This window comes from Bos grunniens, chromosome 28 (genome assembly GCF_055505025.1).
Source record: "Bos grunniens cultivar Pamir isolate PY7600 chromosome 28, Bosgru_T2T1.0, whole genome shotgun sequence".
NCBI lineage: Eukaryota > Metazoa > Chordata > Mammalia > Artiodactyla > Bovidae > Bos > Bos grunniens.
This window is the reverse complement of record NC_141192.1, coordinates 44,724,883-44,752,749: the sequence shown is the minus strand read 5'-3', so window position 1 is coordinate 44,752,749 and position 27,867 is coordinate 44,724,883. Positions and strand designations below refer to the sequence as shown.

At 46.6% G+C, this 27,867-nt stretch overlaps 1 protein-coding gene across 2 annotated transcripts; it reads left to right on the top strand.

The window, feature by feature from the left end:
* The first annotated feature begins 10 nt into the window (after positions 1-10).
* Positions 11-27,591, top strand: URB2 (URB2 ribosome biogenesis homolog). 2 transcript variants are annotated; one of them, XM_086381658.1, is made up of 10 exons: positions 11-263; positions 2,057-2,190; positions 4,193-4,369; positions 6,189-9,510; positions 13,442-13,602; positions 15,623-15,733; positions 16,212-16,454; positions 20,063-20,150; positions 23,126-23,265; positions 26,866-27,591. In XM_086381658.1, the coding sequence occupies exons 2-10, from the start codon at positions 2,065-2,067 to the stop codon at positions 27,061-27,063; spliced, it is 4,566 nt and encodes a 1,521-aa protein (XP_086237784.1). In that variant the 5' UTR covers positions 11-263; positions 2,057-2,064; the 3' UTR covers positions 27,064-27,591. The 2 variants fall into 2 exon arrangements, with proteins under 2 accessions (XP_086237784.1, XP_086237785.1); XM_086381659.1 differs by having other exon boundaries at positions 13-330.
* Positions 27,592-27,867: the final 276 nt, after the last annotated feature.

The following is a 27,867-nucleotide window of genomic DNA, read 5'->3' as shown; positions in this document are numbered from 1 at the left end:
CGCGCGCGCCACCCCGCCCCCGCGCTCCTTCCGCCCCTCCCAGCGCCGCGCCGTCCAGCTCCGCGCGGCCGGCTTTGGGCGGTAGAAGCGAGGCTCTCACGTGGTAGCTCCGGAGTGGGTCCCGTTGTCGCTGTCAGTCCCCGTGAGGTTCCCATCCGGGACTGACCGCCGGGAGAGTTCCCGACTCGGGGACTGCCCTCCGACCAGTCCGCTGCCCCTCCCGGCGGGGCCTGCGTGAGTTCCTCACCTGGGGTGGCCTACAGGTGAGTCCCCTCCCGGCCGACCTTCCGCCCCAATCGCGGCTCCTACCAGGTGACCACGTCCCTCCAGGTGAGCTCCCAACCAAGGCAGGGTCCTCCCCGCTGGTCGCTCCTTCGGCGGCCTCTCGCCTGGCTCCCGGCTGTTAGCTTCCTTGAGTTCCTCAGGGTTCCGGCGTGTGAACGCGCAAAGACGGACGCGGCTTTGCTGTCCTCGTGGATTTGTGGTCCTCAACCCGACTTTCCACGCGCGTTCGCAGAGATCGTTGCGGTCACCGGGAGCCCAAGGTTGGCAGATCTAGAAGAGTTGTCTGGGGCGTCTTTGTAGCCAGTTCTTCAGACGCTTTTTAAGTACTTGGTAGCTGTCGTGACGGTCGTGATGGCTGTCTAACATTGAATTGAACAGTTAAGTTAGTAACTGTTGGATGTATATTGGATGTTTTGACACACGGGCAGACTGACATCTTTTGACTGTTCTGGTCTCTGTAACAGAGGAAGGGTACTTTCATTCCTATTCCCTTGTAAAGATGCGTATAGAGAATTAGTTCTGAAGGTAGGTCTGGAGAATTTCGGACCCCTTAGATTAAAAAAATCCAGTGATCCAGCTCTCAGTAGATCAAACTCTTTTTGTTTGAGAGTATTTAAAATAGAATCGTGAGTCTGCGATTTTTTCTCCATATTTCATTGGTCCTATTTTGTTGTTATTTGCAGTGCTGTGGTCAGTCCTTCAGTCGTGTCAGACTCTTTGTGACCCTGTGGACTGTGGTCCACCAGGTTCCTCTGTCCACGGGGTTCTCCAGGCAAGAATACTGAAGTGTGTTGCCATGCCCTTCTCCAGGGGATCTTCTGGACCCCGGGATGGACTTGGCATCTCTGTGTGTCCTACATTGCAGGCATATTCTTTACCCACTGAGCCACCTGGGATCTCTTTATTTCAGTATTAAGTATCATGAAAAACTTTCTCCTTTGAGTAACTGACTTGTTTACTTTTATATAATGAAAATGATTTAATCTGATATGTTTTCCATTTTTACTATGACTTTTAGGAAACTCAAAGCTACATTTACCTCAGTTTTATAGGATTATAAGTGGTTGGTATGTTTGTATTGCTGCTTTAGTCATAATTTTTTTGTATTGTATTTTTCTAGCGTTAATTGTATACGTGTATTCTGTAGAGACTTTAGAAGCAGTGTATTTTCCTAAGTTAATGAAGTTATTGTTGCAACTGAAATAAGTCTTTCTATTGGCACTGGGTTTATACTTTATTTCTTTTGAACTTGGAGAAATATTACCATTTCCAAATACTGCTTATCTTTTTAAACTGTTTAAAGTTTAAAACTCCTATGTATTAGGAGTGGATCCTAATACATACTCTACAGTATGTATGTATTAGGACATTTTTGCTGTAACAACCCTTTCAATCTAAAGCCATGTGTGAAAATAAAAGTAATTTGAGTGTTCGCAAGTAATATGAACACTTTGGGTTTTGTTTCAGTGAATTCCTGCACACTGACTTCTGAGGATGTCATATTGGATCACAGCAGGAGTACTTGTACATGTGTGTGTAATCCATCTTCTGTCTGCTTTCATGTGAAAAGCATGAAAGTTTTCTTCTAGAAAACTCATGGACTCAAGCATCTTATATATTGACTTCTGCCCAATGGTGTTTTAATTCATTGAAGAATTTTTTTAAAAGGAGTATAAGTTATGTAGACAATAAGGTACATAATGTTCATTTTTGGTGCCTATTAAGTTTGACCTTTATATAATGTATTATTTTCCATTGCTTTAAATTGTAGGTGCCGAAATGGCAGCTGTTTATTCTGGCATTTCTGTGAAACTTAAAAGCAAGACAACGTCCTGGGAAGATAAACTAAAACTAGCTCACTTTGCTTGGATTTCCCACCAGTGTCTTCTTCCAAATAAAGAACAAGTAAGTTTAATGCACAAGTAACATTTTTATGACCTAAACTAATGATCACTTATTAAATTGCATATTGATGTTTAGTTAAAATTTTAAAAGATTAGGGAAAAGGCTGAAGAAGGAAGCATGGTTAGAAAGTTAAAAGTAGTTTCAGTGAGAAAAAGTTAATAGATATTTCACTAACAAACTTTTTCTGTTACAAAACCTCAGCATGTCTTTTATGTTTGAAAATATCTCTTATATTCCAAATTATGTGGGTGTGTGCTAAGTTACTTCAACTCTGTTCAACTCTTTGTGACCCTATGGACCGTAGCCTGCCAGGCTCCTCTGTCCATGGGATTCTCCAGGCAAGAATACTGGAGTGGGTTGCCATGCCCTCCTCCAGGGGATCTTCCCAACCCAGGGATTGAACCCACGTCTCTATATCACCTGCATTGGCAGGCAGGTTCTTTACCACTGGTGCCACTTGGGAAGCCCTAAGTATGTGCATCAGTGAACAAATTTGGACTTGGGTTACAGGAATTAGGTTCTGAGTCTGTTGGCAGTTTCATTTATTTGTAAATCCTAAGTGATGCTCCATAAGCAATTCTTATTGGTGCTTTTTAAACATCTTTGGAACTTGATAAATCAAAGGTTGGGAAGTAGAGAAGCTTTAGCATTTGCAATAACCCAAGGGGAAATAGATTATAAAGTGATAGATTAGAAACAGATTAGGAAGCAAGAAAGACATCGTTCTTTGTTAACATTTCTCAAACTTATCTGACTAAGAAAAACTGTTAATATAGTGGAGACACCAGGATGATGAACTCATTAAATTGGATTAACATACAGTCATTTGGTGCCTCATCAGTAAAGAAGTCACCTGCCAATGCAGGAGACACAGGTTCGATCTCTGGGTTGGGAAGATCCCCTGAAGAAGGAAATGGCAACCCACTCCAGTATTCTTGCCTGGGAAATCCCATGGACAGAGGAGTCTGGTGGGCTACAGTACATGGGGTTGCAAAAGATATCAGACACAACTTAGTGACTAAACAACAACAATAAAGCAGTTCAAAATGTGTCAAAGATGGATTACCACTGTTGAAATGATGAGATCCATTTTGTACAGCACCAGCAGAACTAGTAGTGTCTAAATCTGCCTGAGGGTCACCTGACAGCTGTGGCAGGCAATTTGATCAAGGTTTCCCCTATCCTTCTCGGGAGAGTTTTTTTCTTTTAGCATTTGCACTATTCATGCTGTCATGGACATTTCTGGTGTCTTGAGCTGAGGCCTCACCACCTTTCCTTGTGTTTATGAATAAGGAATCATGTCACAATAATGAAAACTATCCATGTTCAGCCCTCCTCCTAATACAGCATTTGTGAGTCATTCATAGAAGACTCTGTCTTCTGAATGCAATAAGTAGGTTTAGAGATGAAGCTGCAGGTAACTCAGGAAGCCAGGACACAAACTCTGGTCTCCTGACTCTGCATCTTTGCGTTTGTGTGTCATTCTTTTTGTGGCCATCCTGAGCAATTGTGCTTTTACCTTTTAAAATTTAGAAGTGATTAGTTAGAAGAAACTGTTTCACTTGAAACTTTTTATTGGCCCCAGGTAAAGGCAAAATTAGTTTTTTTCTTTTTTGTTTAATTTATTTATTTGGCTGTGCTGGGTCTTAGTTGGGGCACACAAGATCTTTGTTGCAGTATTCAGGATCTTTTAGTTGTGGCATGTGGGATCCTATTCCCTGACAAGGGATTGAACCCATGCCCCCTGCATTGGGAGCATGGAGTCTTAGCCACTGGACCACCAGGGCAATCCCCAAAGTTAGTTTTGTTTTTTTTTTAATTGATTGTTTAATAAACATATTTTAAGGTACCAAAACATAATATTACCAAAGATAAATTTTAAAGAAAGTTTTTCCCCCTGGCAGTTGTATTTGGTTATTCATGGGATGTCCCTATAAATGTCCAGTGTTTTTCTTGATAAAGAAATTCATTTATTTTTAAGTATATTTTTTTCCAAATTTAGGTACTGCTTGATTGGGCAAGGCAGTCGTTGGTTGCATTTTATAAGAAAAAACTTGAACTGAAGGAAGACATTGTTGAAAGGCTTTGGATCTATGTAGATAACATTCTACATAGCAGAAAACTGCAGAACCTCCTCAAGAATGGAAAGACAGTTAACCTTCAGATTTCCCTCATCAAGGTAATTAACAGTTTCCTGTGTTATCCTGTATGTGTTACATGTATCTCTGTTGATTTCCTGTTAATACCAGAGGCTTAATTGTCTTATGGTTAATTATATCAAGATGCAGAAAATATCAAGGTAGGAGGGGAGATGGCTTCCCAGGTGGTGCTAGTGATAAAGAATCCACCTGCCAATGTAGGAGATGCATGAGACTCAGGTTTGATCCTTGTGTCTAGAAGATCTCGTGGAGTAGGAAATGGCAACACGCTCCAGTATTCTTGCTGGAAAATTTCATGGATGGAGGAGCCTGGAGTCTTTGGGGTTGCAAAGAGTCGGAAACGACTGAGCACACACACAGCACAACAGCAGGGGAGAAGAAAAAATAGTATGTTTAGAGTTATAATAATGATTGATATTTATTGAATGCATATCAAATTCTCTATACCAGGTGTCCCTAACCCCTGGGAGTTAGGAACTGGGCTGCACAGCAGGAGGTGAGCGGTGGGCAGGCTTCATCTGCCATGGCTTTCATTACTGACTGAACTAAGCACTTTATATTATTTAATATTGAATAAAAGATTAGAAATTTTTCATAAGCTGGTTAATTACCTTTTTAATTACGAAAGGTATCCAGCAAATGATGCTACTTTATAACTTTTTTCCCCCACCTTTTTGCTGGACTAGAGGGAAATCAAAGGTCAAAATCTAGATGAGAATTTCCTCAAAGGTTTTTGACTCAGTGGGCAGGAGAAAAGCAGTAGAGGCTGGGAACAGAGGAATTAAATGGTTGATGCCTTATGGTTTATAGGCTTTAGTGGTTCTTGAAATTATGCTCTGAATTATATCACTTTATAAAATAATAGGTCAGTGGTCACCAAACTGGATTATTCTGAATGGTCCTTAGGGGATGTGAGAAGAAACTATTTCATCTTTATATGATTTTTAAAAGGTCACCTTAATTTTTATGTATGTTTTATAATTGTATAAAATACTCATACTATGGTGCATGTGTGTAATTTATAACCTTATCAGGTATAAAAGTGGAAAAAGTTGTATAATCAGAAATATTTGGAGATTACTGTAGTAAAGTGCTGGCATTTAAGTACAAAGTATTTTTGGTTCAGCTTTTCCGGAGCCAGCAGTTACATGGATGGAGATAAACACATGTGTGTCATTGGGCTACTCATAACTTAGCACCTGGGATAAATTTGATATTCAGATGTTGTGAGGCTGGAAGCAAGTTGCATATCCCATAAGTGAATTTTGGAATCTGCCTGGCCCTCGTGATTTCTGTTTTTTGTGAATTTCAGAATTTTGAAAGCTATAGACTGGGTTTGCTATTACCATAAGTAGTAACTGGCAACGTTTGTTTTCTTCTTTTAAGAATGCCTTTTGCTTTGGCTTTTTCAGGTACAAACAGTATTACTGATTATAGAAATGTGTTTTGGACCACAGGATCATAACCAAAGGCTACTGTCCCATCTACCTGTAGCATCTAAGTTGAATTATAGGTTTAGGTTCTAAGAAAACATGAAATCTTTGGACTTTAAGCCTTATAAAACTCTGCTATTTAGAAAGGGTCAGCAGATATATAAAGGCATGGAGCCCTTTTCTTAATTTATATTGGTAGGAGATGGATGTGTGTAGGAATTAAGACAGGTCCTCTGCCTTACTTTGATGTGCTAAGGAAAAGTCAGGTTCATTTAGATGTGCTAATCTGGGCATTTCTTTCTCATTAAAATCAGGGCAAGGAGTGAGTTTGCTCATTGTGTTGTGTTTTTTGAGTGTCTGCGGGTTTAGGGTCAGTGACAAGTTTCCTTTCTTTCTCAATACTCAGATCATCAATGAGAGGATAGCCGAGTTCTCTCTTTTGGGATCCCAGAGGAACATCTGTGTTGTGCTGAGCTGCTGCCAGGGTATCCTCTCGACACCTGCACTTGCTGTCATCTACACGGCCAGGCAGGAGCTGATAGTTGACCTGCTGAGCCAGCTCTGCTGGTTGGCCTGTCGGCAGCCAGGAGCCATAATACCCCAGTTGTTTGAAGTCATTCACCTGAGCCTCAGCCACTACCTCTCACTTCAGCAGCAGCAGGTCAACCCGAGACGCGCCTTTGGGGAGGTAACTGGGCACCTGCTCCAGCCCTGCCTGGTCTTGAGACACTATCTCTTGGGGGGCACATGGACTCAGGCTGGCCAGGGCCAGCTGCGGCCAGCACTAGGCCGGGACATTAGGAATCAGATTGAGGCTGTGCTTCAAGGTGGAGCTTTTCAGCCTGAGCTGCTCCCTTCATACAAAGAGGAGCTCTTGGATCAGCAGCAAGGCGACTCAAAGATAGGGGCCATGAAGAATCTTCTAGCTCCCCTGGGCACTATGATTGCCAGGCTGGTGGATGCCGGCTACTGTGACCCATCCCTTCAGGCTTCAGTGGTGGCCAACTCTGTGGCCTTGCTGTACAAACTCTTTGTTGAGTCTTACCTCAAGGAGGGGAACCAACTGCTTTGCTTCAAGGTGCTCCCTCAACTTTTTGGCTGCTTAAGAATTTCACACTTGGAGGAGCAGAGGCAAGCCCTGTCCATGTCCGACTGGACCACAGAACTCCTGGTTGTGGAACAGCTTCTAAACTCAGTGGCCAGTAACACTATCTACAACATCGCTGCTGACCGAATCCGGCATGGTGAGGCTCAGTTCCACTTTTACCGTCATCTGGCTGAGTTGCTGCTAAAACACCCACAGGCCCTTGTGCCAGCCTGGTTCCGCTGCCTGAAGGTTTTGCTCTCCCTGAATCATTTGATCCTGGAGCCAGACCTGGATGACCTGTTGGCTTCAGCATGGATCGATGCAGAAGTCACAGAGTTGCGGACCCAGAAAGCCCAGGAGGCACTGATCCACACGCTCTTCCAGACATACGCCAAGCTCCGGCAGGTACCCCGGCTGTTCGAGGAGGTGCTGGGGGTGCTCTGTCGCCCCGCAGCCGAGGCGCTGAGGCTGCCAGTGCTGACTGCTGGCCCTGCTGCGGTGCTCCAAGAGTGCCTCCCGGAGCTGCCCCTGAGCCAGGTCCTGGACACGTGGGCCCTCGTGCAGGAGCGGTTCCAGTCTCTGGTCTTGTCTGGCTTGAGGGGTGACGAGGACATGGCCCTGAAGTCCCTGTCGCTGAGCTCGCTGCTGTGCTGTGTCATGGTCAACGCGCGGAGCCTGGATGCTGGCTCACCCCTGCCCATGGTCAGGCGCATGCGGCAGGCCATGGACGGGATGCTGCAGGGCCTCGTGAAGCCCCTGCTGGACCTTCTTCGCAAGCCCTGGCCCTCAACGCCTGAGCTCTGGCAGCAGAAGGTTGGCGACTCTGCGCTTCTGCTTGCCCACACCTGGGCCCAGGTGGACACCGTGCTGCGCTTGAGCTGCAGCCCATACCGCTCTGAGCCCGGGACCTTGGCGGGCGCCACCCCAGAGCCCTCAGGCCCCCTTCCGCTACTCCCTGGCGTCGAGGCCAAGCATTGGGAGGAGATAGAGGAGTTCACGGTTCAGTCCGACTCCCTCAGTCGGTACTGCTTGGAGCAGCTCCACCTGCAGAGAATGAAGAACACCTTACTGCAAGCCAGTTTCCAGTCTGAAGAAGCCCTCTGTGCTCTGAGGCGTGATGCCGCCTACATCCTGGGCTCTGGGAGAGCGAGTGTGACCCGGGGGATGTCGGCTTCCTGGGATGGCCAGGTCGGGACAGTGAGTGTGCTCACCTACCCCATTGCCCACTGGCACTTGGTCATGTCCAATATCATGATTTTAATATCATATCTTGGTCCAGATGACCTACAGTACCTGGCCAGCATCCTGCTGAGAACTTTACCAGTGAGCAAAGCCCAGGAAGGCTTAGTGGAGGAGGAACCAGATATCACACTTGGAAAGATCTCCCAGGCCGTCCTCCACAGCCCTCTCTTCCCCGAAATGCAGTCCCTCCACTCTGCGTTCTTCCTGGGCTTGACTGCACGCTGCGGCAGCATCCTGTGTGCCGCTGCGCAGAGGGAGACAGCTCTTCTCCGCCAGCAGCTGCCCTGGCTCTTTGAAGAGGATTACATGGTCATGGCTCACTGGGAAAGCAGATTTGCCAAAGTTGGAGCTGAAGGTGTAGAACCAAGAGAAGAAATTGCCCAAAACATACTCTCGTTGGTCAGGGGTGACTCCCCCATTCAGTTGGAGGGGGAGCAGTTGGAGAGCATCCTGCAGCTTTTGGGAGTTCTTTCTGCTCTACAGCTGGACAGCCTCCTGGCACCCTATCATGTGCATTGTTTTCTTCTGTTACTGTCTGTGGCCGTCACCACACCAGGCAGCTCTTGCTCCTCCTCCCTCACCCTCAGGGTTTTGAGGACGTGCTACCAGCTTCTCGGTTGCCTGCAGAGAGGCAAGAGTGCCCAGGCTGTGCTTAGGGTCATGTATGTTAGCGATATCTTTGAGGTCACACTGACCTCCTTGTTCAGAGCCAGTAGGAGGTTTCTTGTGAGTGTGAATGACCCCTCTTGGCTGGAATTCCTCCAGGTGGTGGGAACGTTCTTAGAACAGCTCCTGCAGATGCTTATCCAGAGAAAGCTCAGTCTGGGGCTCAATTTTGGGAAAATCCTTGCCTTCCTCTCAGGGCACCAACTGCACAATGAAGTGACTTCAGGCCAACGGTCAGAAGATCAGGTTCCTCTGGGCCAGCAGCTCATGCTGGTGTCCTTATCTAAGGTGTGCCAAGTGCTGGGGCCTTTAGTCAAGGAGCAGAAGCAGCAGGACGAGGCCCCAGAAGTGCTGCCCAAGCTGTTGAAGGAGGTGGTGCTGCAGGCGGGGGCCCTGCTCCAGCACTGCATGGCCCCTGGGGCCCAGGGCCGCCTCCCTCCCGCTGTCATCTCGTCCTTGGGCTCACTCTTGGAGGCCGATGTGGCCCTGCGTTCCAGGCAAAATTGGACAGATGTTTCGAAAGGGACAGACAAAGCGCTGTCCGCCTACACCACCCTCTACCAGACCATCTATGCTCAGATCCTGTTGGAATTGCCAGCCCTAGTGGGAGATCCCCCATCTTTCCAGGCAGCTGTGCAGTTTTTAACTCTGTTCTTTTTGGTCCCAGAACTACATCCTCAGAAGGATTCTGTGTGTACCTCCGTGTTTCATTCTGTGAGAAAAGTCCTTGCAGGTGAGATGTTTTCTCTTGAGCTACTTGTGTACTGTAGAGCTTTTGGTGAAAGGTCACTGGGTGGCAGCCAGGTGACTTTCTGCCCACCCCCTTTTTTGAAACAGGCATGCATTTCAGAGGGTACTACACCAGGAGCTGGTAGAAGCCCTCTCTGGTGTTCATTTCTAGTGTCTCCCTTTGTGCATGTGAGCAGTTACTCACAATTGTTTCCCTGCTTTTTACACAAATAGCAGGCTTCTAGATGTATTGTTTCATGCTTTAGTTCTTCACTTATTTTGGAGGTCGTTCTAGTTTATAGTTTTGAGTCACTCTTCTCTGATTGAGTCTTTCTGTCTTGGCCCCAGAAGTCAACGTAGACAGCTTCATCCCTATTTGTAGGCTCTCCAGTATCAGATCTTCAGCACCACCAGTGGACTTAAGAAAGATTAAACCTGCCAACCTTTTAAAATTGCAGGTGACTTAATTTATAGGGAACCTCATGAAATTCCGTGAGGGCGGATGTTGTCCCCCAGGTCTCTGTGGTCCTGGCCATTGTGGGGCCCTGAGTCCTGATTGGACAGCGGCTCAGCCCATGATGTCATTGCAGTGTTTTAGCTGGATGTCAGCCTTGCAGGCCAGCTAATCAGGACCAAAAACCTGGCCAGTGTCTTCATGCAGAATTCACTCCCTGCTGTCCCCAGGTCAGAGGTCAGCAGACCAGAGTCCATCCCTAACGTGATCTCATCAGGGCAGCACTGTCCCAGTTGCCATAGACCTGTTGGCTTCTCGTTTGCTTGTTCCTGAGGTGGGGGCTGGTTAGGATCGTCTGAGGAGGGGCGGGGGCCGCCAGCCTAGCCCAGCCCTCAGTGCACACCGACCTCTCTGTGCCCTGATGGGAGGCTGTGGTGGCGAGCGGGGGCTGTGGTATGCTCACACCCACAGATGTCCTTGGGCTTTGTAGGAAGAGAGGCCTCCTGAGCCATGGCCAGGGCAGAGCAGGGCCAGGGTCTGCTCTGGGTATGGGCTGACTGGGGGGCCTTGGTCACGTGTTCTGTTTCACTCTGTCAGCCTCTCTCAGGGAATGGTGTCACCTTGTTAATGGGTAAAATTCAGTCTTCTGTTAACTCATTTAACATGTTCTGTTAGAGCATTTAAAACCAATGTCCTAAGAAATGGCCGCTGGTGGTCTAAAGCTCTGGCCCCCTTCCCCTTTGTTAAATAGAATGGAGTGTCTTCCTTTATCCCTGAGACCCCTGTGATTGGAGGCAGCCTCTGAGTCCTAATTATGTGTCCCTGGACTTGTGGTACTTTGTACCCCAGACAGAGCTGGGTCAGGGGGTGAGGCCTCATACCCCACTGCACTCCCAGATCACCGGCCTAAGTATTGCCAGTGTTGCCATGGGGGCAGGCCTCACGCACCTGAGCTGCTAGATTCGCCTCTAGAAGGGACCAGGGTGGTGAGAGGTCTGGAGGAAAGGCCAAGGAGGGTGGCCCGGGGCTTTGGGCTAGGAGAGACAGGGTTAAGGTGACCACCTTGGTCCTTGGGGGTGAGTCAAGTAGGTCTCAGCTCAGAAAAATGAGAATTTATAAGAAATGCTGTCTGACAGGAGAATTGACTACCTCGATTCAGTTATAAAAAACCATCACTTTTAAAAATGCTTCCTATATGGGTGTAACTGTGTCCTCCTCTGGAGATGAATGAGGTGTTGGCTTTGACCTAATTTAGTAAACAGACATTCACACAAGTTACCAGAGTCACAGGGTGATGAAAGGCTTTGAAGCAACCAGCACAGTGGACTCTGGCAGGCAAGGCTGCCGGGGACCAGCCCCGGCTGATCCAGGGTATTCGAAGGAGAGACGGCATAGGCGAAGATCAGGAAACAATAGCTTAATTAAACGTTAATTAAGGATATAAAGAGTAATAGAATAAGGATAGCTCAGTAGGAAAATTCAGTGGAGAAAAGAGGCTGAGTAGCTTGGTTTACGCGGGAGACCAATAAAACTTCAAGACAAGAAGTTTGCACCACTTACGTAGGCCGCAGGCGTCCTTCCGTTCTCCCGAAGGAGAGGAGACACTGAGGCCTCCCCGGTCGGATCTTAGAAGCCCAGGCATAATTAGTAAGCATGGTGGGTTCCGCGCTCCAGATGGAGACTCAACCAGAGTGAGAGAGAGAGCGACATGGGGAGACCAGTATTTCGAGAAACTGATCCCAATTCTTTATTTTCCAGAGTCTGTTTTTATACACTGAGATGTTATGCAAAAGTCACGCGGGGTCAGCAGTCCTGACTTTTATCAAAGTCAGGTGCTTCATACAAATGTATACAGAGGTCTTAGGGGTGTTACATCATCTTCTGGCCAGGGGGGCCTGCTGACAATTTACGACCCTCTCCTTGTGACAGCGGTCAGTCAATCAGGACACTTATTTCTCCAGGGCTGATTATTCTCAAAACAGACGCCACCCAAATAAAGTTACATTCCTACAGGGTGAGGGTGTAGTGGGTTTTAGTTAAGGAAAGAATTTACTTAGCCTAAGGTCTAACGTGATGAATATCAAAGGTTAATACTTATTTCTTCTATATATTCATTAATGTGTGTAAGGGCAGGGGATGTGGAGACTTAGCAACAAACATTGGCTCAACAAATGAAAAACCCTTCACCAATACAATTTCTAATCAGCCCATTATACTTATACTAATAGTTTTCTAACTTTTCTAAGGAACCTGTTTTTAGAAGGTTTAAAGCATCTCGTGCCTCTCACGGTTGGGAGGCTGTGAGCAATCACATGTGGCCGGACAAGCCTGTCAGGCAGGCTAGAGAACCTTCAGAGGAGTTTGTAGGTTAAAACACTCTTATCACGCCCAGGAATTATTATTAACTGGAGCTCTAGGTTAACTCCTTCTCCGAAAGAGGTGGTGGGGGACAGCCCCCCGTAAAGTCAGAGATGTAGGTGAGAGCACAAAGTAGTAAAGTAGGCAGGCTCTGGTTATGGGGGTAGACGCTCTAGGATTTCCAGGGGGACTCCTGAGGCTCGATCCCGCCTTTGCGTATGTCGAGCCTCCTTCCTCATGACCTTTGTCACGGGCGGAGTACCTCACTCTGGCCCCCAACACAAGGCCTCCTGCGGGAGATGGGTGAGGGGAGGGCAGTGAGGTCACGGTGCTGACGTTCAGCCGTCCAGTGTTTGACCAACTCTAGGAGTTGGTGCTGTCCCACCCATTTCACAGATCGAGAGAGTTGAGGCTCAGGGAGGTCGTGCCTCCAGAATCCTGCAGCTGTGGGACACTTGGACCTGGATGAGCCTTGGGCCTGTCCACTCGCCCCCAGTGCTGCCTGTAGGAAACACAGATTGGGGCACAGGAGGGACTTGCTCAGGGTGGGCTCATCTGCTGGCTGGAACAGTTATGCTGGGGTTAGATCATAAAGGGCCTTGAGCCCACTGACTGTGGCTCTCTGATGAACCTGTGGACCCTGGGTGTAGTTCGTAAGACTGTCCTGCATTAATAGGGGTACTGGGGTGACTGCAGCAGGTGGGCTCCATGAGCCTGGGCTTCTTTCCATCCCTTCAACATCCCCATCTATGTAAAAGACCACCCCACCCCTGAGCCCCTACTGAGTTCATAAAAGAATATAAGAAAAGTAGAAAAGAGTATGAAGCAATTGTCAGTCACCTGTCTCCCACAGTCCAGAGATAAGCCCTGCTAAACATCACCATCATCATCCTCTTGGACTCTCTACACGGGTGCACAGGTGCTGTGGGCAGGGCACAAGGGCCGGGTATGAGAGGGTGGTGTCAGGCTGTGAGTGTGCCCTGCTTTTTCACTTGCACCATAACTGTCCCCATGTCTCCGAAATGCTGGCCTTTACTGACTGCACACCATTTCATCTTATTGAAATGGTTTATTTAACCTGCCCCTTGTCTGCCATATCTTAGCAGTCTTGTTTCCCTCACAGATCCTGCAATTCCGGTTCAGATAGTTGAGGAGATTGAGCCTCACTTGGGAGCCTTGTTCACCCAAATGTTAGAGGCTGGGACGACAGAGGACTTCCGCATGTGGCTGCAGTGTATCCTCCAGGGACTGGACGTCAGTAACCTGTGGAGAGCAGATCTGCAGGTGGGTTGCTCCTTTGGCTTCAATGGGAAAAGTTAGAAATGGCTGTGTCAGTGCTGAAATGACACAAATGTGCAATATCAATCCGATAGCGACTGTAGGCACTGCGGGAGTTTGGGACGAAGCTGTGGACTCAGGGGAGCCCAGGTCCTCAATGCACAGAGGCTGTATTTTCCAAAGGGGAACTCTTTCAAATTACAACTGTGTTCTTATCATATGGAATACTATTGGACTTCCCAGGTGGTGCTAGTGGTAAAGAACCTGCTTGCCAGTGCAGGAGATGATGTAAGAGATGTGAGTTCCATCCCTGGGTCGGGAAAATCCCCTGGAGAAGGAAATGGCAAGCCACTCCAATATTCTTGCTTGGAGAATCCCATGGACAGAGGAGCCTGGCAAGCTACAGTTCATAGGGTCGCATAGAGTCAGACACAACTAAAGAGACTTAGCATGCATAGCATGCACACACGCATAATATTGACACACAAAAAGTTAAGTTCTACTCTCCATTGTTTGATATCACTCACATCATACTTTTGAAAATGTTACTTGGTTTGGTTACATAGCCCAGCTCCCATTTGAGAATCTCTCAGGGTAGCAAGCTGCCCTTGGGCCCTCTGCCCCCAGCCTACTCGGTCATTGCTAACGAAGCCCTGACTTCACACTAGGTCAATGTGTCCAGGGAGCCTCTGTGCAGAGCCAAAGTGCTCGAGTTTGGCCCCCTGACCTGAGCACCAGACTGGCTGGAGGCTGTCGCTTGCACAGGAGGAGGAAACCTAGGGGCTCACTGGGTCCCAGGCTCTCTCTGCTTCAGAGGGCTTTCTTGACTCCTGGTTAGAATTGGCACCCAGAGGTGGGTTTTGACGTGAGTGGGAGGAGAGCTGGTTGGGGGCAGATTGGGGGCGACAGAGGGAGCTTGCTTCTCCATGTGAGCCCTGCCCCCCTGCCCCCTGTCTGCAGCTCCGAAGGCCTAGCTTTGAGAAGGCCTCTGGGCTTTCCTTCAGCCAACAAGCTAATACAACTCATGAATTTCCATTTACACCTGTCAGGGACTGCCCTGGCAGTTCAGTGGTTAAGACCCTGTGCTTCTACTGTGGGGAGCTCGGATTTGATCCCTGGTCAAGAAACAGATCTTGCATGCAGTATTTATTTATTAAAGAGAAAGAAAGATACCCATCAGCTAGTCAGAGGAACGTCGTGGAAGAGGTGAAGACTGAGCTGAGTTCAGAGATAAAGAAGATTTGAATGGAACTGGGGATGTTGCTGTGGAGACAGGGGAAGGTGGAATGGATGTGAGTGGAGAGATGGATGGCAGGGGCTGGGGCAGTGAGCAGACCCTTGATGGGGAGACACAACCTCCAGGGAGGTGGAGAGGGGAGTGGATCTCAGCAGAGAGAGAGGGGGGTGTCTGGTCAGAGGGAGCAAGGGCAAAGCGCAGAAGCTAGGATTTCGTGGTGGGGGAGACTACAATATTAGGAGAGGAGGAAGGGGCCACCATAAGGCTCGAGTTCACGGTGTGAGATGCCCATATGGGTCATAGTCACTTTCCGTCCCTTCTCATGGTTTAAAACCATCACCTGTCATCATGGCACTTGGTCTAATTGTTACACTTTGTCCGTGTTTTCTTCTGGCCCTGCTTTTTATCCCTGAGCACAGATGGATCTCTTGGGTAAGGTACAGTGGCCTCCTCTTTTGACACCACCTTGATGAACTGGGCCTCTGATTAAAATGTCTGCAACCTCTTCTGTTTCACTGTCCCGGCATGTTTCTGTGTTTGGTTTAGTGAGGCGCTACAGAGAAGGCTCTTCCTTTGCCACAGTTCTGCCCACCTAGTTCATGTATTCCCTCAGGTGGTGTAAAGGGCGTCACCCTCAGGACTTGACCAGAGCCAAGTCTCATTCCCACCCCAGCATGGGACTCTAACGGGCTCTGCTTTGTCACTGCACCGTGACTGGCCTGCTTCCCGAGATGGGCCTCCTTCCGGAGCCAGCTCCTTCCACTGCTAATATTTTCCCTTGTCCCCTAGGCTGTGTTGTCGGCTGCAACATTGGTTAAGTTACTCCTGAACTGTCCATGCAGTGAAGAGAAGGCCAGTTTATTCTGGCGCACATGCCCGCAGATGGTCACGGCTCTGATGGTGAGTACCTCTGGGTTGTGCATACCCCTGTCCCTGCCTTTCAGTCGCTTCTGCTTCTGTCATGCTCTGGTTTTCTTATGCAGAGCGTGTTTCTGGGGCTGTGTCCTGAAGTCAGCTGTGAGCACTGTGCTCACAGCTTGTGCTTACGTCATTATCAGCTCCGAGTCTAACTTGTGCTACATGAGCATAGCCCTGGATTAGCACATTCTCTGGGCATAGGGTCTAAGCCTTCTCTCTGATCTTCTGTTTTGTTGCTTTATTGTTTCACTGGGAACCTGCATTAGTGGGCAAAGCCCATTTGTACTTAGGTATGGGTAGGGGGAGCATCAGGAGGAAGAGGGTAGGGGTGTGGATGGAGATTAGGGTGGGACCTGGTCAGTGCTGGAGTCTGGACTTTCTTACCTCTGTCACTTGGGGTTTGGGGCTATTTCCTTGGAGATTTGCCTTCATTTTCTGTCCCTTGTTCCTTGCCCTGTAGCTGCAGACCCGAGAGGCTTGTCAGGAGCAGCCCTCAGCCCTGGCTCTGGTGGGGCCTGTCTTGGACGTCCTGGCTGCGCTGCTGCGGCAGGGGGAAGGGGCCATCAGCAACCCACACCACGTCAGCCTGGCCTTCAGCATCCTGCTGACCGCGCCCTTGGACCACCTGAAGCCCCTTGAGTATGGGCATATCTTCTCGAGGGCACACAACGTGCTCTTTTCAATCCTGCAGTGTCACCCGAAGGTGAGGAGGGCAGGGTGCGTGTGGACAGGGAAGTGCAACCCTCAGAAGAACAGCAGGAGGACGAGCGTAAGGATTTGCAAGGCAAACTTTTTGCTTCCAGTGGTTTCTAGGGCCCAAGTGGTTTCTCATGCACAGGAGTGTGTGACCTTCACATCAGGCTGTGTTGAATCTGACACTTGAAACATGTCTGTGTAGTAGGTGTTTCTGGAAGCCCATTAGAAATTATTCTGTTTTTGCAGTTGTTGTTTAGTCACTAAGATGTGTCTGACTCTTTGTGACCCCTTGGACTGTGGCCCACCAGGCTTCTCTGTCCATGGGATTTCCCAGACAAGAATACTGGAGTAGATTGCCATTTCCTTCTCCAGGGGATCTTCCCAACCCAGGGATTGAACCTGCATCTCCTGCATTGCAGGCAGATTCATTACTGCTGAGACACAGGGATCATATATTTAAATGTCACTCATTGGCTTAGGTTTATAATTCATATAAATTATGAATTATAATTTATAATCATCTTGGGTTTATAATTCAGTTGGATATAGTGAGTGAGGCATCCTGAGTTCTGGTTTTATAGTATGCCACTTTTTAAATAAAATGAGACTAGGAACAAATGCTTCATAGAAAAGATTTCAGTTCAGCTAACATTTACTGAACATGTTCTGTGTGTCTTGTTTCACCCCTACAGCACTTCTGTAGTCAGTGACAATCCCATTTCATTGGCAGAGAAACTGATGCTCAGGGCTGCTCAATGATTTGATCACTGTCACCCCGCTGAGTCTGAATTTTGTCTAGAAGACTGGATTTCTTTGACCAATGTTCATTTTGCTGTGCCACTGCTCAACATGATACATGGGAACTTCTGAATAGGACAGATGCACATATTCATAGGCACATTCAAATATTTTTAAATGTTTTAATGCTCTAAGTTTGGAGACCTGCCAATAGTGTAGTTTTTGAAAAATTTATTTTCTGGTAAACTAAGCACTCCATCCAGTGTCCTCCCCACTTAACAATCACCTTTGGCCCTGCCCATCTTGTCAGCATCTTTGTTTGTTAGATCCCTGCTGATTCTTAGATTATTGTGTGACTGTAGAATATACATACAATAAAGTGGAAGTGAAGTTGCTCAGTCGTGTCCGACTCTTTGCAGCCCCATGGAATGTAGCCTACCAGGTTCCTCCGTCCATGGGATTTTCCAGGCGAGAATACTGGAGTGGGTTGCCATTTCCCTCTCCAGGAGATCTTCCCAACCCAGGGATTGAACCTGGGTCTCCCGCATTATAGGCAGACGCTTTACCATGTGAGCCACCAGGGAAGAGGTCAATACCAATCAGTTATAAACTGGAACTGCAGATCTTGCAAAAGCTGTGGGGTTTCATGCAGTTTTTGAAAGTAACATTGGAAAGCTGTGTGCATCTCCTGCAAAACCAATGATGAAAAACCATTGAGCAGAATTAGACCGTTTAATAGTAGAAGAGAGCTGGCAAGGATAACAACATGGCATTGCAATAAAGAAGGACGTGACGTGTGACAGCCTGTGGGCACACTGCAGGGAGCAGGGCCCATGCGTTGAGTCATGTATGTATGCAGTAGGTGATACAAAAGGGTTGATACAAACCCCAGGCTAGAATCTGCTCGGGTGAATCTGAAGGGAACAGCACAAAGTGAGCCCAGCCAGGGTACCCAGCAGTACAGCAGCTGGTGCCATTCTGAGCTTTTGATGTTTTACCTTATCTAACCCTCATGACAACCTGTTGTTATCCTCAGTTTGCAAATGAGGAAATGGGCGCGGAAAGACTCAGCGCTGTCTAGGACTGCATGTTAAGCGGGGTGTGAGCTCAGATGGTCTGACCTTGGATTTGTGTGCTTTTCATCACTGTGATGTCAGGATGAAGCGAGGGCCTCAGGAAACATGGTGACACACTGAAAGACTTGGCAGGATGACCTCTTTCTGAACATGTTGCGGAAGTTGATGTTTTGACATAAAGAATGGTATATTATGCTCTCCAGACCTTGCTTGAATAAACTTGTACCAAAGAAGAGAGTCAGCACTCGATTCACTCTTTGTTCACCCTGAGCCTTAGAGCAGTGCTGCCGAATAGAACTTCTCCTGGGGGGCGGTGTTTGTGCCTGCATCTCCCAGGGGAACTGTTGGCCATGTCTTGACCATGTGAAATTTGGGCTAGAGATTGTATGACTAGGAACTGAATTTTAACTTAATTTAAATTTCAGTAGCCACATGTGGCTTCTGGCTGCTTTATTTGACAGTGCCTTGTTTTGACTATGATCTCAGGATCAGTTCAATTCAGTTTGGTTTTCTCAATCGTGTCCGACCCTTTGTGACCCCATGGACTGCAGCACGCCAGGCTTTCCTGTCCATCACCAACTCCCAGAGCTTGTTCAAACTCATGTCCATTGAGTCAGTGATGCCATCTAACCATCGCATCCTCTGTCGTCCCCTTCTCCTGCCTTCAATCTTTCCCAGCATCAGGGTCTTTACCATTAAGTCAATTCTTCGCATCTGGTGGCCAAAGAATTGGAGTTTCAGCTTCAGATCAGTCCTTCCAATGAATATTCAGGACTGATTTCCTTTAGGATGGACTGGTTTGATCTTGCAGTCCAAGGGACTCTCAAGATTGTTTTCTAAACACCACAGTTCAAAAGTATCAGTTCTTCAGCACTCAGCTCTCTTTATAATCCAACTCTCATACGTGACTACTGGAAAAACCATAACTTTGACTAGATGGACCTTTGTTGGCAAAGTAATGTCTGCTTTTCAATATGCTGTCTAGGTTGGTCATAGCTTTTCTTCCAAGGAGCAAGTGTCTTTTAATTTCATGGCTGCAGTCACCATCTGCAGTGATTTTGGAGCCCCCAAAATAAAGTCTGTCACTGTTTCCATTGTTTCCCCATCTATTTGCCATGAAGTAATGAGACTGGATGCCATGATCTTCGTTTTCTGAATGTTGAGCTTTAAGCCAACTTTTTCACTCTCCTCTTTCACTTTCGTCAAGAGGCTTTTTAGTTCCTCTTCACTTTCTGCCGTAAGAGTGGTGTCATCTGCATATCTGAGGTTATTGATATTTCTCCTGGCAACCTTGAGATCTCAGGATGGTTGAGCATAAAAGAATCCTGTTTATAACTTAGATATCATTTTTCAAGATAAAGTCTCAGCCAGACCTTTTCATTGCTAAATAATGAGAAATTTTGTTTCTCATTTTAAATGGGTTTGCTTTATGTAACCTTTTTCTCTAGTGCCCATTGTACTTGAATACATTGGCTACTGTACTTTTTGTTATTTGTTTCTACCCATATCCAGAATGCACCAGAAACAACTTAGATTCAGCAAATTCTAAACCAGGATGGCTTCATTAGATTCCTAAAGTTAGGCAGTGTGGGAGCCCTATTCCAACCATGAAAACAGGATGTAAAGCAGTTAAGTAAGTAGAGTGAGCATTTCCCTAGAAAGTCCTGGCTAGAAGGAGTTGCTGCAACTGTTTTGAGTATCCTGATGGATAAAGTTAAGAAGGAAATAAATACAACTTCCTTTAAAGTAGAACTTAAACAGTTGCCTACATATTTTTATATTCTTTTGTCTCTTATTGCAGGTAATGCTGAAAACCATCCCTTCTTTCCTGAACTGTTTTCATAGATTGGTGCGTTCAATTATACATGAAGGACGGCAGAAAGATAAAGGTAATTCAGAGAAACGGTATTATGCGCAATTTCAAATGTGTTTATTTTACAGGAGTCTCTGGCCACACGTTACCAAAGGTAAAAAACCACCCAACTTAAACAACCCAGTGAAGTTTAAATAAGATACATGTTCAGATCATTAAAGAAATACTCAGAACAGTTTTTTTTAATGTTAGATTAAAAAAAAAAGTCATTGCTGCTGCTGCTAAGTCGCTTCAGTTGTGTCCAACTCTGTGAACCCAGAGATGGCAGCCCACCAGGCTCCCCTGTCCCTGGGATTCTCCAGGCAAGAACACAGTTTTTACTATATCCACAGCAGTGAATGCATTTGATATCCCCTAATTGAAATAGTTCTTTTCTGAAGGAAAAGAAGTGTGTGGATTCAAGAACTATTTCTGGAGCTCGTAGGTCAGTGGGGAAATTAAAGGGGAGCAGGCAGTGGCCGAGCCAGCTCATCACTCATGTTTTAAAAGGGTGGAGTCTCTGCAGCTCACCATTCCCACTGTATCTCTGCAAGTTCGTGTTTGTTTAACAGTGAAGCAAACTGCCATATGGCAATCGCATAAATTATGTGTACAGCTGGTTTTCCAGCCTTGAAGTTGGTTGATTCTTGCTAAACTTCTAATTTGTAGGAGATTCTCATTATTTAGAAATTTGCATATAAAGTGAGGCGCTCTATACTGTGCTGTTTCAAATTTGTGTGGCATGAACATACCATGTGATGTGCCTGGCACAAGGGTGGGTGTGCTGGGTGCTCGGGACTACAAAGGAGGGCCTGAGAGCTCAGCTTGGAGGGCATCAGGGGGGAAAGCCCAAGGCAATAGTTCTGAACTAGAAATATATAGGTGGTAATCACCCAAGTATATGGTGGTAATCCCCACTTGTGAATCAGGTTAATGGGTTTAGACTTGGAGATTTAAGCTACTTAACCAATTACCTTTTGCAGAAAGAGAATAGGTAGAGTTATTACTGTAATTCCCAAATTATTTTGCCTAATTTTGGGGTCAGCTAGTAGCACAATTAGGTATTTTGCATTTTCATGTGACTTTGTGAGTCTTTCTGGCAACAGGATTTGGAAACAGGTTCCTGCCCCTGTGCTTTGTGAGTCTGTCTGGCAACAGGATTTGGAAACAGGTTCCTGCCCCTGGGCGTGACCCCAGCTCTTTGCTTAGGCCACTGAGATCAGTTCTGAACTCAAGAGCAAGAGCCTGGTTCTGGCTGTGCCATCCACTGTGGCAGAAGACCTGGTCCTGGCCTGGCAGTCAGGGTGGATTGGGTGTGTGTAGCATGTGGTCATCAGCATGCCTCAAGTTTGATCTTGGGCTCTGGGTTCTGCCTCGTCGTTGCTGGTGTGGCCCAGTCACCTCCCATCAGGCCAGACTGGGCTCTCTGATGTGTTCATGGCTTAATTGCAGAGCATCTTAGCTGGTTATTTTTTTTGTGTGTGGGTGGTTATACTCTTTATGGAGGAGGCAATGGCACCCCACTCCAGTACTCTTGCCTGGAAAATCCCATGGATGGAGGAGCCTAGTAGGCTATGGTCCATGGGGTCGCTAAGAGTCGGACAGGACTGAGCAACTTCCCTTTCACTTTTCACTTTCATGCATTGGAGAAGGCAATGGCAACCCACTCCAGTGTTCTTGCCTGGAGAATCCCAAGGACGGGGGAGCCTGGTGGGCTTCCGTCTATGGGGTCACACAGGGTCGGACACAACTCAAGTGACTTAAAAAAAAAAATACTCTTTAATGACCACATGTTAAATTTGGACTGAAATAACAGGTGCCAGGAATTCCTGAGTGAACCGCATGTGTCTTCAGAGTTTCAAGAGAGAAGATGTGGTATAGATTAGAAGCTAAAGAGGCTCACTCATAAGTATTACTTATTGAAATGTTCAGTGGAGTGATGTTAACAGTTTATGTACTTTCATAAAAGAGCATTCACCTAGAAAAATTGCTTATGTGTAAGATATTTGTATGTATATTCAATGTTTAAAAAAGGTTATTGTGCATTCCAAAAATTAAGCTCAATGTTGCATATATATGTGTGAGAAACTGCATCCATTTGAAATTTATACTTCAGTGAGTTTTGATGGATAAATTCATGCAGGAAAGCACCACGACAATTAAAACAGCATTTGTTTCATCCACAGAAGAGCCCTCTTGGGGTCCAGCCCCAGCCCCTGGCAGCAGCCAATGTGCTTTTTGTCATTATAGGCTTATTTGCATTTTCTAGAATTTAATAAAAACAGTGTATTACTCTGCTGAGGGAAAACCAGGGAGGTTGCTCTGCTGTGCCAGGGTACCCGGCCCACCCTGCTGTGACAGACTTGGGATGGCATATGTACCCTGGGTTGTGGTACATTTCAGACTGTTAGAATTCTGAGGAGGAGTTTGTTAAGGCCTGGGTGATCCTGGCACTCTAGGGGAAGAGCTAGGAGTCTGAAATAAATCTGGAAAACTGGGTAGATCTAGTAATGTTAGTTGAGTCATATATACATATATATATATATATCCGACTACGAAAGAAAAATCCTAGACGACTTCTGAAACTTAATGAGGCAAAGACCCATCTTATCTTTAGAACCATTTGATATCAAAAACCTTTTTTTTAAGATGGTTTTTCTTTTTTTCCACATTAAAATTTTTCTTTTAGATATTCATGTCCTTTTTAAATACAATAGCAATCCTAGATTCATCCTAAAATCTTGGTTATTCTAGTTCATCTCTTAAAAAAACAATCACGGACTCTTGAGTATTGTAAGTTTTCTTCTCTTTGTAATATAGATAAATATTTGAATGCATTGTCTCCCCCTAATTCTGTCTTCAAATTGAGCCAATTAAAGCGTCTAGGGAAAAACAAAACAAAACAAAAACAAAAGGTTTGAATAATTGGGGCTATGTTGAAAGTGTAAAATTAGGAGAGTTAAAATACATGGTTTCTGAATTAATCAGTTTGGAAACACTTTTCTTCCACAGGAAGTGCAGAGGACCTGCCGGCAGTACTGGAGTGTGCCCGCCTCGTGGAAAGGATGTACAGCCACATGGCAGCGCGGGCCGAGGAGTTCCGGGTGTTTTCCCCCTTCATGGTGGCCCAGTATGTGGTGGAGGCACAGAAGGTAGGCCGAGCCGCCTGCCTTCCCAGGTGCTTCTGTTCGCAGCCCTTGATCACAGGCCTTCTGGCAGTGTGACCCATGGGCCCTGGTGGTCCTCCCTGGTGGCAGCTGCTCTGAGAGTGCAGCAGCCCTGCAGGGTCACTGAGAGAGCCATACAAAGATGCAGAGGCTGGCAGCGAGGCCTGCAGGCTTCTGCGGCCACCGTTAGGCCTTTTCTTGCTCCAGCACAAACCCTAGGCCTATTTTGCTTGGTCTCTTGGGTCATAAGGGAGATGAAATATTACCCAAGTCCTAGAGCAGGAGACAGAAAGAGGTCCTAGGGTCCCTCAGCAGCAGGGGGCTCAAGGGTTCTTTGTGCATGTGACTCAGCTGCTCTCACTCAAGTAGGTGACCTGGGAAAGATCCCGGTAGACTTGTTCAGTTGGATTAAAGGCTGTAATCCCAGTTCATCTGACTTTAGGCTTCGGGATAATTCATTCATTCTTCAACAGTGATCTCACTTTGGTGTGTCAATGTGCTATTTTTGTAATTCCACAAGACCCCCTGTGACCTGTGTAGTAAGTTCATTATAAGACTTCTTTGTATAAGTCTTATTTGTTTAAATGGAAAGTCAGAGGCTTAGAGTACACTATGTTCAGGTATATATCTCTCTACTTGTGTAGTATATCTTGCTCTCAATAGAATATCCTATTGTGACTCTTAAGAATGGTGGTGAGTCGCTGGTAAAGTGTTAAATTAGAGGAGTCAGTGTTTCCTCCAAGGAGGGTCATCTAAATGGGATTCCTCAGAAAGCCTGGCGTGGTCTTGGCTTCCGTCCTGACCCTGTTTCAGGGCGTTTCCACAGCCCCGATTCTGCTCCCTCAGTCAGTGGAGATGCCCATCATGTGGGCGGGAGGCAGGTGTATGGGAGCCAGAGCCGCACGCAAGAGCCCCTTCAAGTCATCCTTTGAATGAGATGTGGGCTTGGAGTTTGGTTTCCTTGCAATTGTTTAGCATTTTTATAGACTCTTGATATTTCCCAAGCAGTCATTACTGTGTGAGCTTTTGTTGGAACATGAGCTGAAGAACTGAATGAGACACCACAGTATCTCTTACCTAAGGACAAGAGGGGAGTCTAATTTGAAGTGTGAAGTCACTGTTTATCATCCTGAGATTTACTGTATGAAAAGTCTTTCACATCCCAGCCTCATTATACATGTCTAATTTATGCTTATCAGTTATTTTTAAATTTTTAATCTTGAAGACCAAAGGCTTTGGGAATTATCTTAGGGAGTTGTGTCCCAGAATCCATTGGCAGGACACTCTGTGTTTTACCTTTTATTTGTTTTTAAAATTGGTAATGAAGAAAGTATTTTGTGTGCATTAGCAGCTTCTACTGAGAGAACCGTAAATCTTTGGTGACCAGGAAGACATGTTGTTTTAATTACAAGCTGGATGGTGGGGTGACTTGCCTTCCCCTCACGTTTTGGAGGCAGGTGCCATGGGTGAAGGTGTGTCAGTGATTGGGGCTGATGACAGCCTCGGTCAGGGGGAGGCAGCCGCTACTGAAGACCTTGTTTCTTCCATGCAGTGTTGTGTTACCCTGGGTATGTGTCAGGGAAATTATGGTCACTTTTATCTTCTCTTTTACCCGTAGATCAGATTTACAGTTTTCCCTCTTTATTGATAGCTTTGGGTAAATAGTTTGCACTACTCACCTGGCCTGCTGCTGCTGCTAAGTCACTTCAGTTGTGTCCAACTTCTGTGCAACCCCATCGACGGCAGCCCACCAGGCTCCCCCGTCCCTGGGATTCTGCAGGCAAGAACACTGGAGTGGGTTGCCATTTCCTTCTCCAATGCATGAAAGTGAAAAGTGAAAGTGAAGTCGCTCAGTCGTGTCCGACTCCTAGCGATCCCATGGACCGCAGCCTACCAGGCTCCTCCGTCCATGGGATTTTCCAGGTGAGAGTACTAGAGTGGGTTGCCATTGCCTTCTCCTACTCACCTGGCCTAGGGGCCTTTTAAAAGTTACCTAGAAGTGTTTTCATTCATTGGCCAATGTTGTAGAAACTGGCTTCCCCCCCTTGTTTTCTAAATAAGTTGTCTAAAGTAAAGGTGTGCAGGGCTTGTGGTGTTCTGATCCTACTGCCTTCCTGTTCCCCCACCCCACCCCACCCTGTGCTCTGGGCTTTGCCTTCACCAGGAGACGCCAGGTAAAAGGATTGTGACATCTGAACTCCAGCACTTAGTTCAGATATCTGTTCTGCCACTGGGGAAATTACTGTGCCTCTTCTTGCCATTGGAAGGGGGATTATTTGTTTCGTGAGTGATGATTCAGTGAATGAGTGAGCAGGTCCTCACCCCAGCTAGTGAGGTTAAAGACTTCTGTTTTTAGTTTGTCTGTTTCATTTTTTCTTTCCTTCCCTAATACCTTAGTATGGAATCACAGACCAGTCACTCCTGCCGTCCTTGAATGTTCTTATCATCTATAAAATAGTAAAATTTAATTAAGGTAATCATCTGTCAAATGCTTTTTGAGCTATCATATGAAAATAACCATAACTGTGAAGAATAGCATCATTAGCAGTAGAAACAAATCGCCTCTTTAGGACTATGCCTCCCAGAGGTTACCTTGGTGAATCACGCTTCTTCTAGTTAATAAACTGTATCCTCGCTAGAAGCTGCATGTCTGCAGAGAGGCATGAGCTGCTAGGTCATCAGGACACTAATAAAGAACCGGCCACCCCCCAGGCTTGTCGGCTCGAACCTTCCTGCAGCTTCTGGTTGCTGCTGCTGTGGTGTGCAGATGCTGTGCAGCCCAGGTCCAGCTGAAGCCTCTGAGGCCCTTGCAGGGTGAGCAGTGCCTGCTGTCTTGGCCTTTTTGTCCAGATACCAGTCTGAATCTCTGATCTGAAAGTTTGTGCCAGTAGCAGATGTGGTCACACCAGGGCTGGACTGCCCACTTCTCCTGCTGCAGCCCAGATTTTGGTTAACCCAGATTCTTTGGAAGGATTGCCTCTTTGAATATAGGGACCGATTAAATTATTCTGGGCATTTAGGGATTTAGGGCCCATTGTGTTATTGTTGAAAGAACTAAAAACCTATTAAATGGTAATTAGAAATCAGAAATCACATCTGACGTTGGGCCCTGTGACAAGATCTATCAGGGATCTGCTTGGAGAATGCTGCCCACCTGCCCTGCTCTGGGGGAAAGTGGTCACTTTGCTGCCCTCATCCCACAGGTAGGATAGCTTCCAGTAAGATTGGCCACATGGAAGAATGGGACCCATAAGGTGACTTTTACTATAAGATTTTTAAATCTAAAGCTTCCAGTTTTTAAATACCCCTGGTAAGCACAGAAGCATCATTTACTGAATAGCAAAGCTACCTCTGTGATTTCATGATGTTTTGCTACAGGTTTTTGTTGGCTTGAATTGACCTCTATTTCCTCCAAATATAAACTTTTGAGATATGAATATTCAATTAAGTTAAGGTGCAAAATGACATTTTAAAAGGAGCATCTTTTCTCAAATTGGCAGCCAAAGTTGGACTCCCTCATCAGGTATTCTAGGGCCTGGCATCTGCCTGTTTGCTCTCACAGACAAGTGTATTCCCTCATCCCAGGTCACTTTGTATCCAGCGGTGAAAGTCCTCCTGCAAGAGGGTATCTACCTCATCCTGGACCTGTGCATTGAGTCCGACATCCAGTTCCTGCGGGCCTCACTGCAACTGGGGGTGAGAGACGTCTTCAAGGAGCTGCACAGCGACTATGTGAAGCACCATAAGGCCAAGCGCGAGGGGGAGAAAAGATACGCTGTCTAAGCTGCGCCAGGACATGCCACCGTGGCCCTGGGCCTGGGCGAGCTGGAGGATGTCGGGCTTCAGATGCTTAAATTCACAGCATTGAAATGTGTGCAAAATCCTTTGGGGTTTATAAAATATGTATTGCCTTTTACACTGATTTTTTCACACCAAATATTTTCTAACGTATTTTTTTAATGCAGTAAACATTACAATGCTGCTGCTGCTGCTAAGTCGCTTTAGTCATGTCCGACTCTGCGTGACCCCATAGACGTCAGCCAACCCCCGTCCCCGGGATTCTCCAGGCAAGAACACTGGAGTGGGTTGCCATTTCCTTCTCCAATGCATGAAAGTGAAAAGTGAAAGTCAAGTCGCTCAGTCGTGTCAGACTCTTAGCGACCCAATGGACTGCAGCCTACCAGGCTCCTCCGCCCATGGGGTTTTCCAGGAAAGAGTCCTGGAGTGGGGTGCCATTGCCTTCTCCAAAAACATTACAATAGCATCCTGAAAATAGATCCTGGTGGGTTGAATAAAAATTGCCAGATCTCCCTTGTGGCTGTTCTAAATGTGGTTCTTTGTCTTAGTCCAGTGGTTTAAGGTCCCCTCTTCCCACTAGGAACTGTATGCTCAGTTGCTCAGTTATGTCAGACTCTTTGCAACCCTATGGACTGTAACCTGCCAGGCTCCTCTGTCCATGGATTTTTCCAGGCGAGAATACTGAAGTGGGTTGTCATTTCCTACTCCAGGGGCTCTTCCCAGCCCAGAGATCGAACCCACGTCTCCTGTGTCTCTTTCATTGGTAGGCAGATTCTTAACCACTGTGCT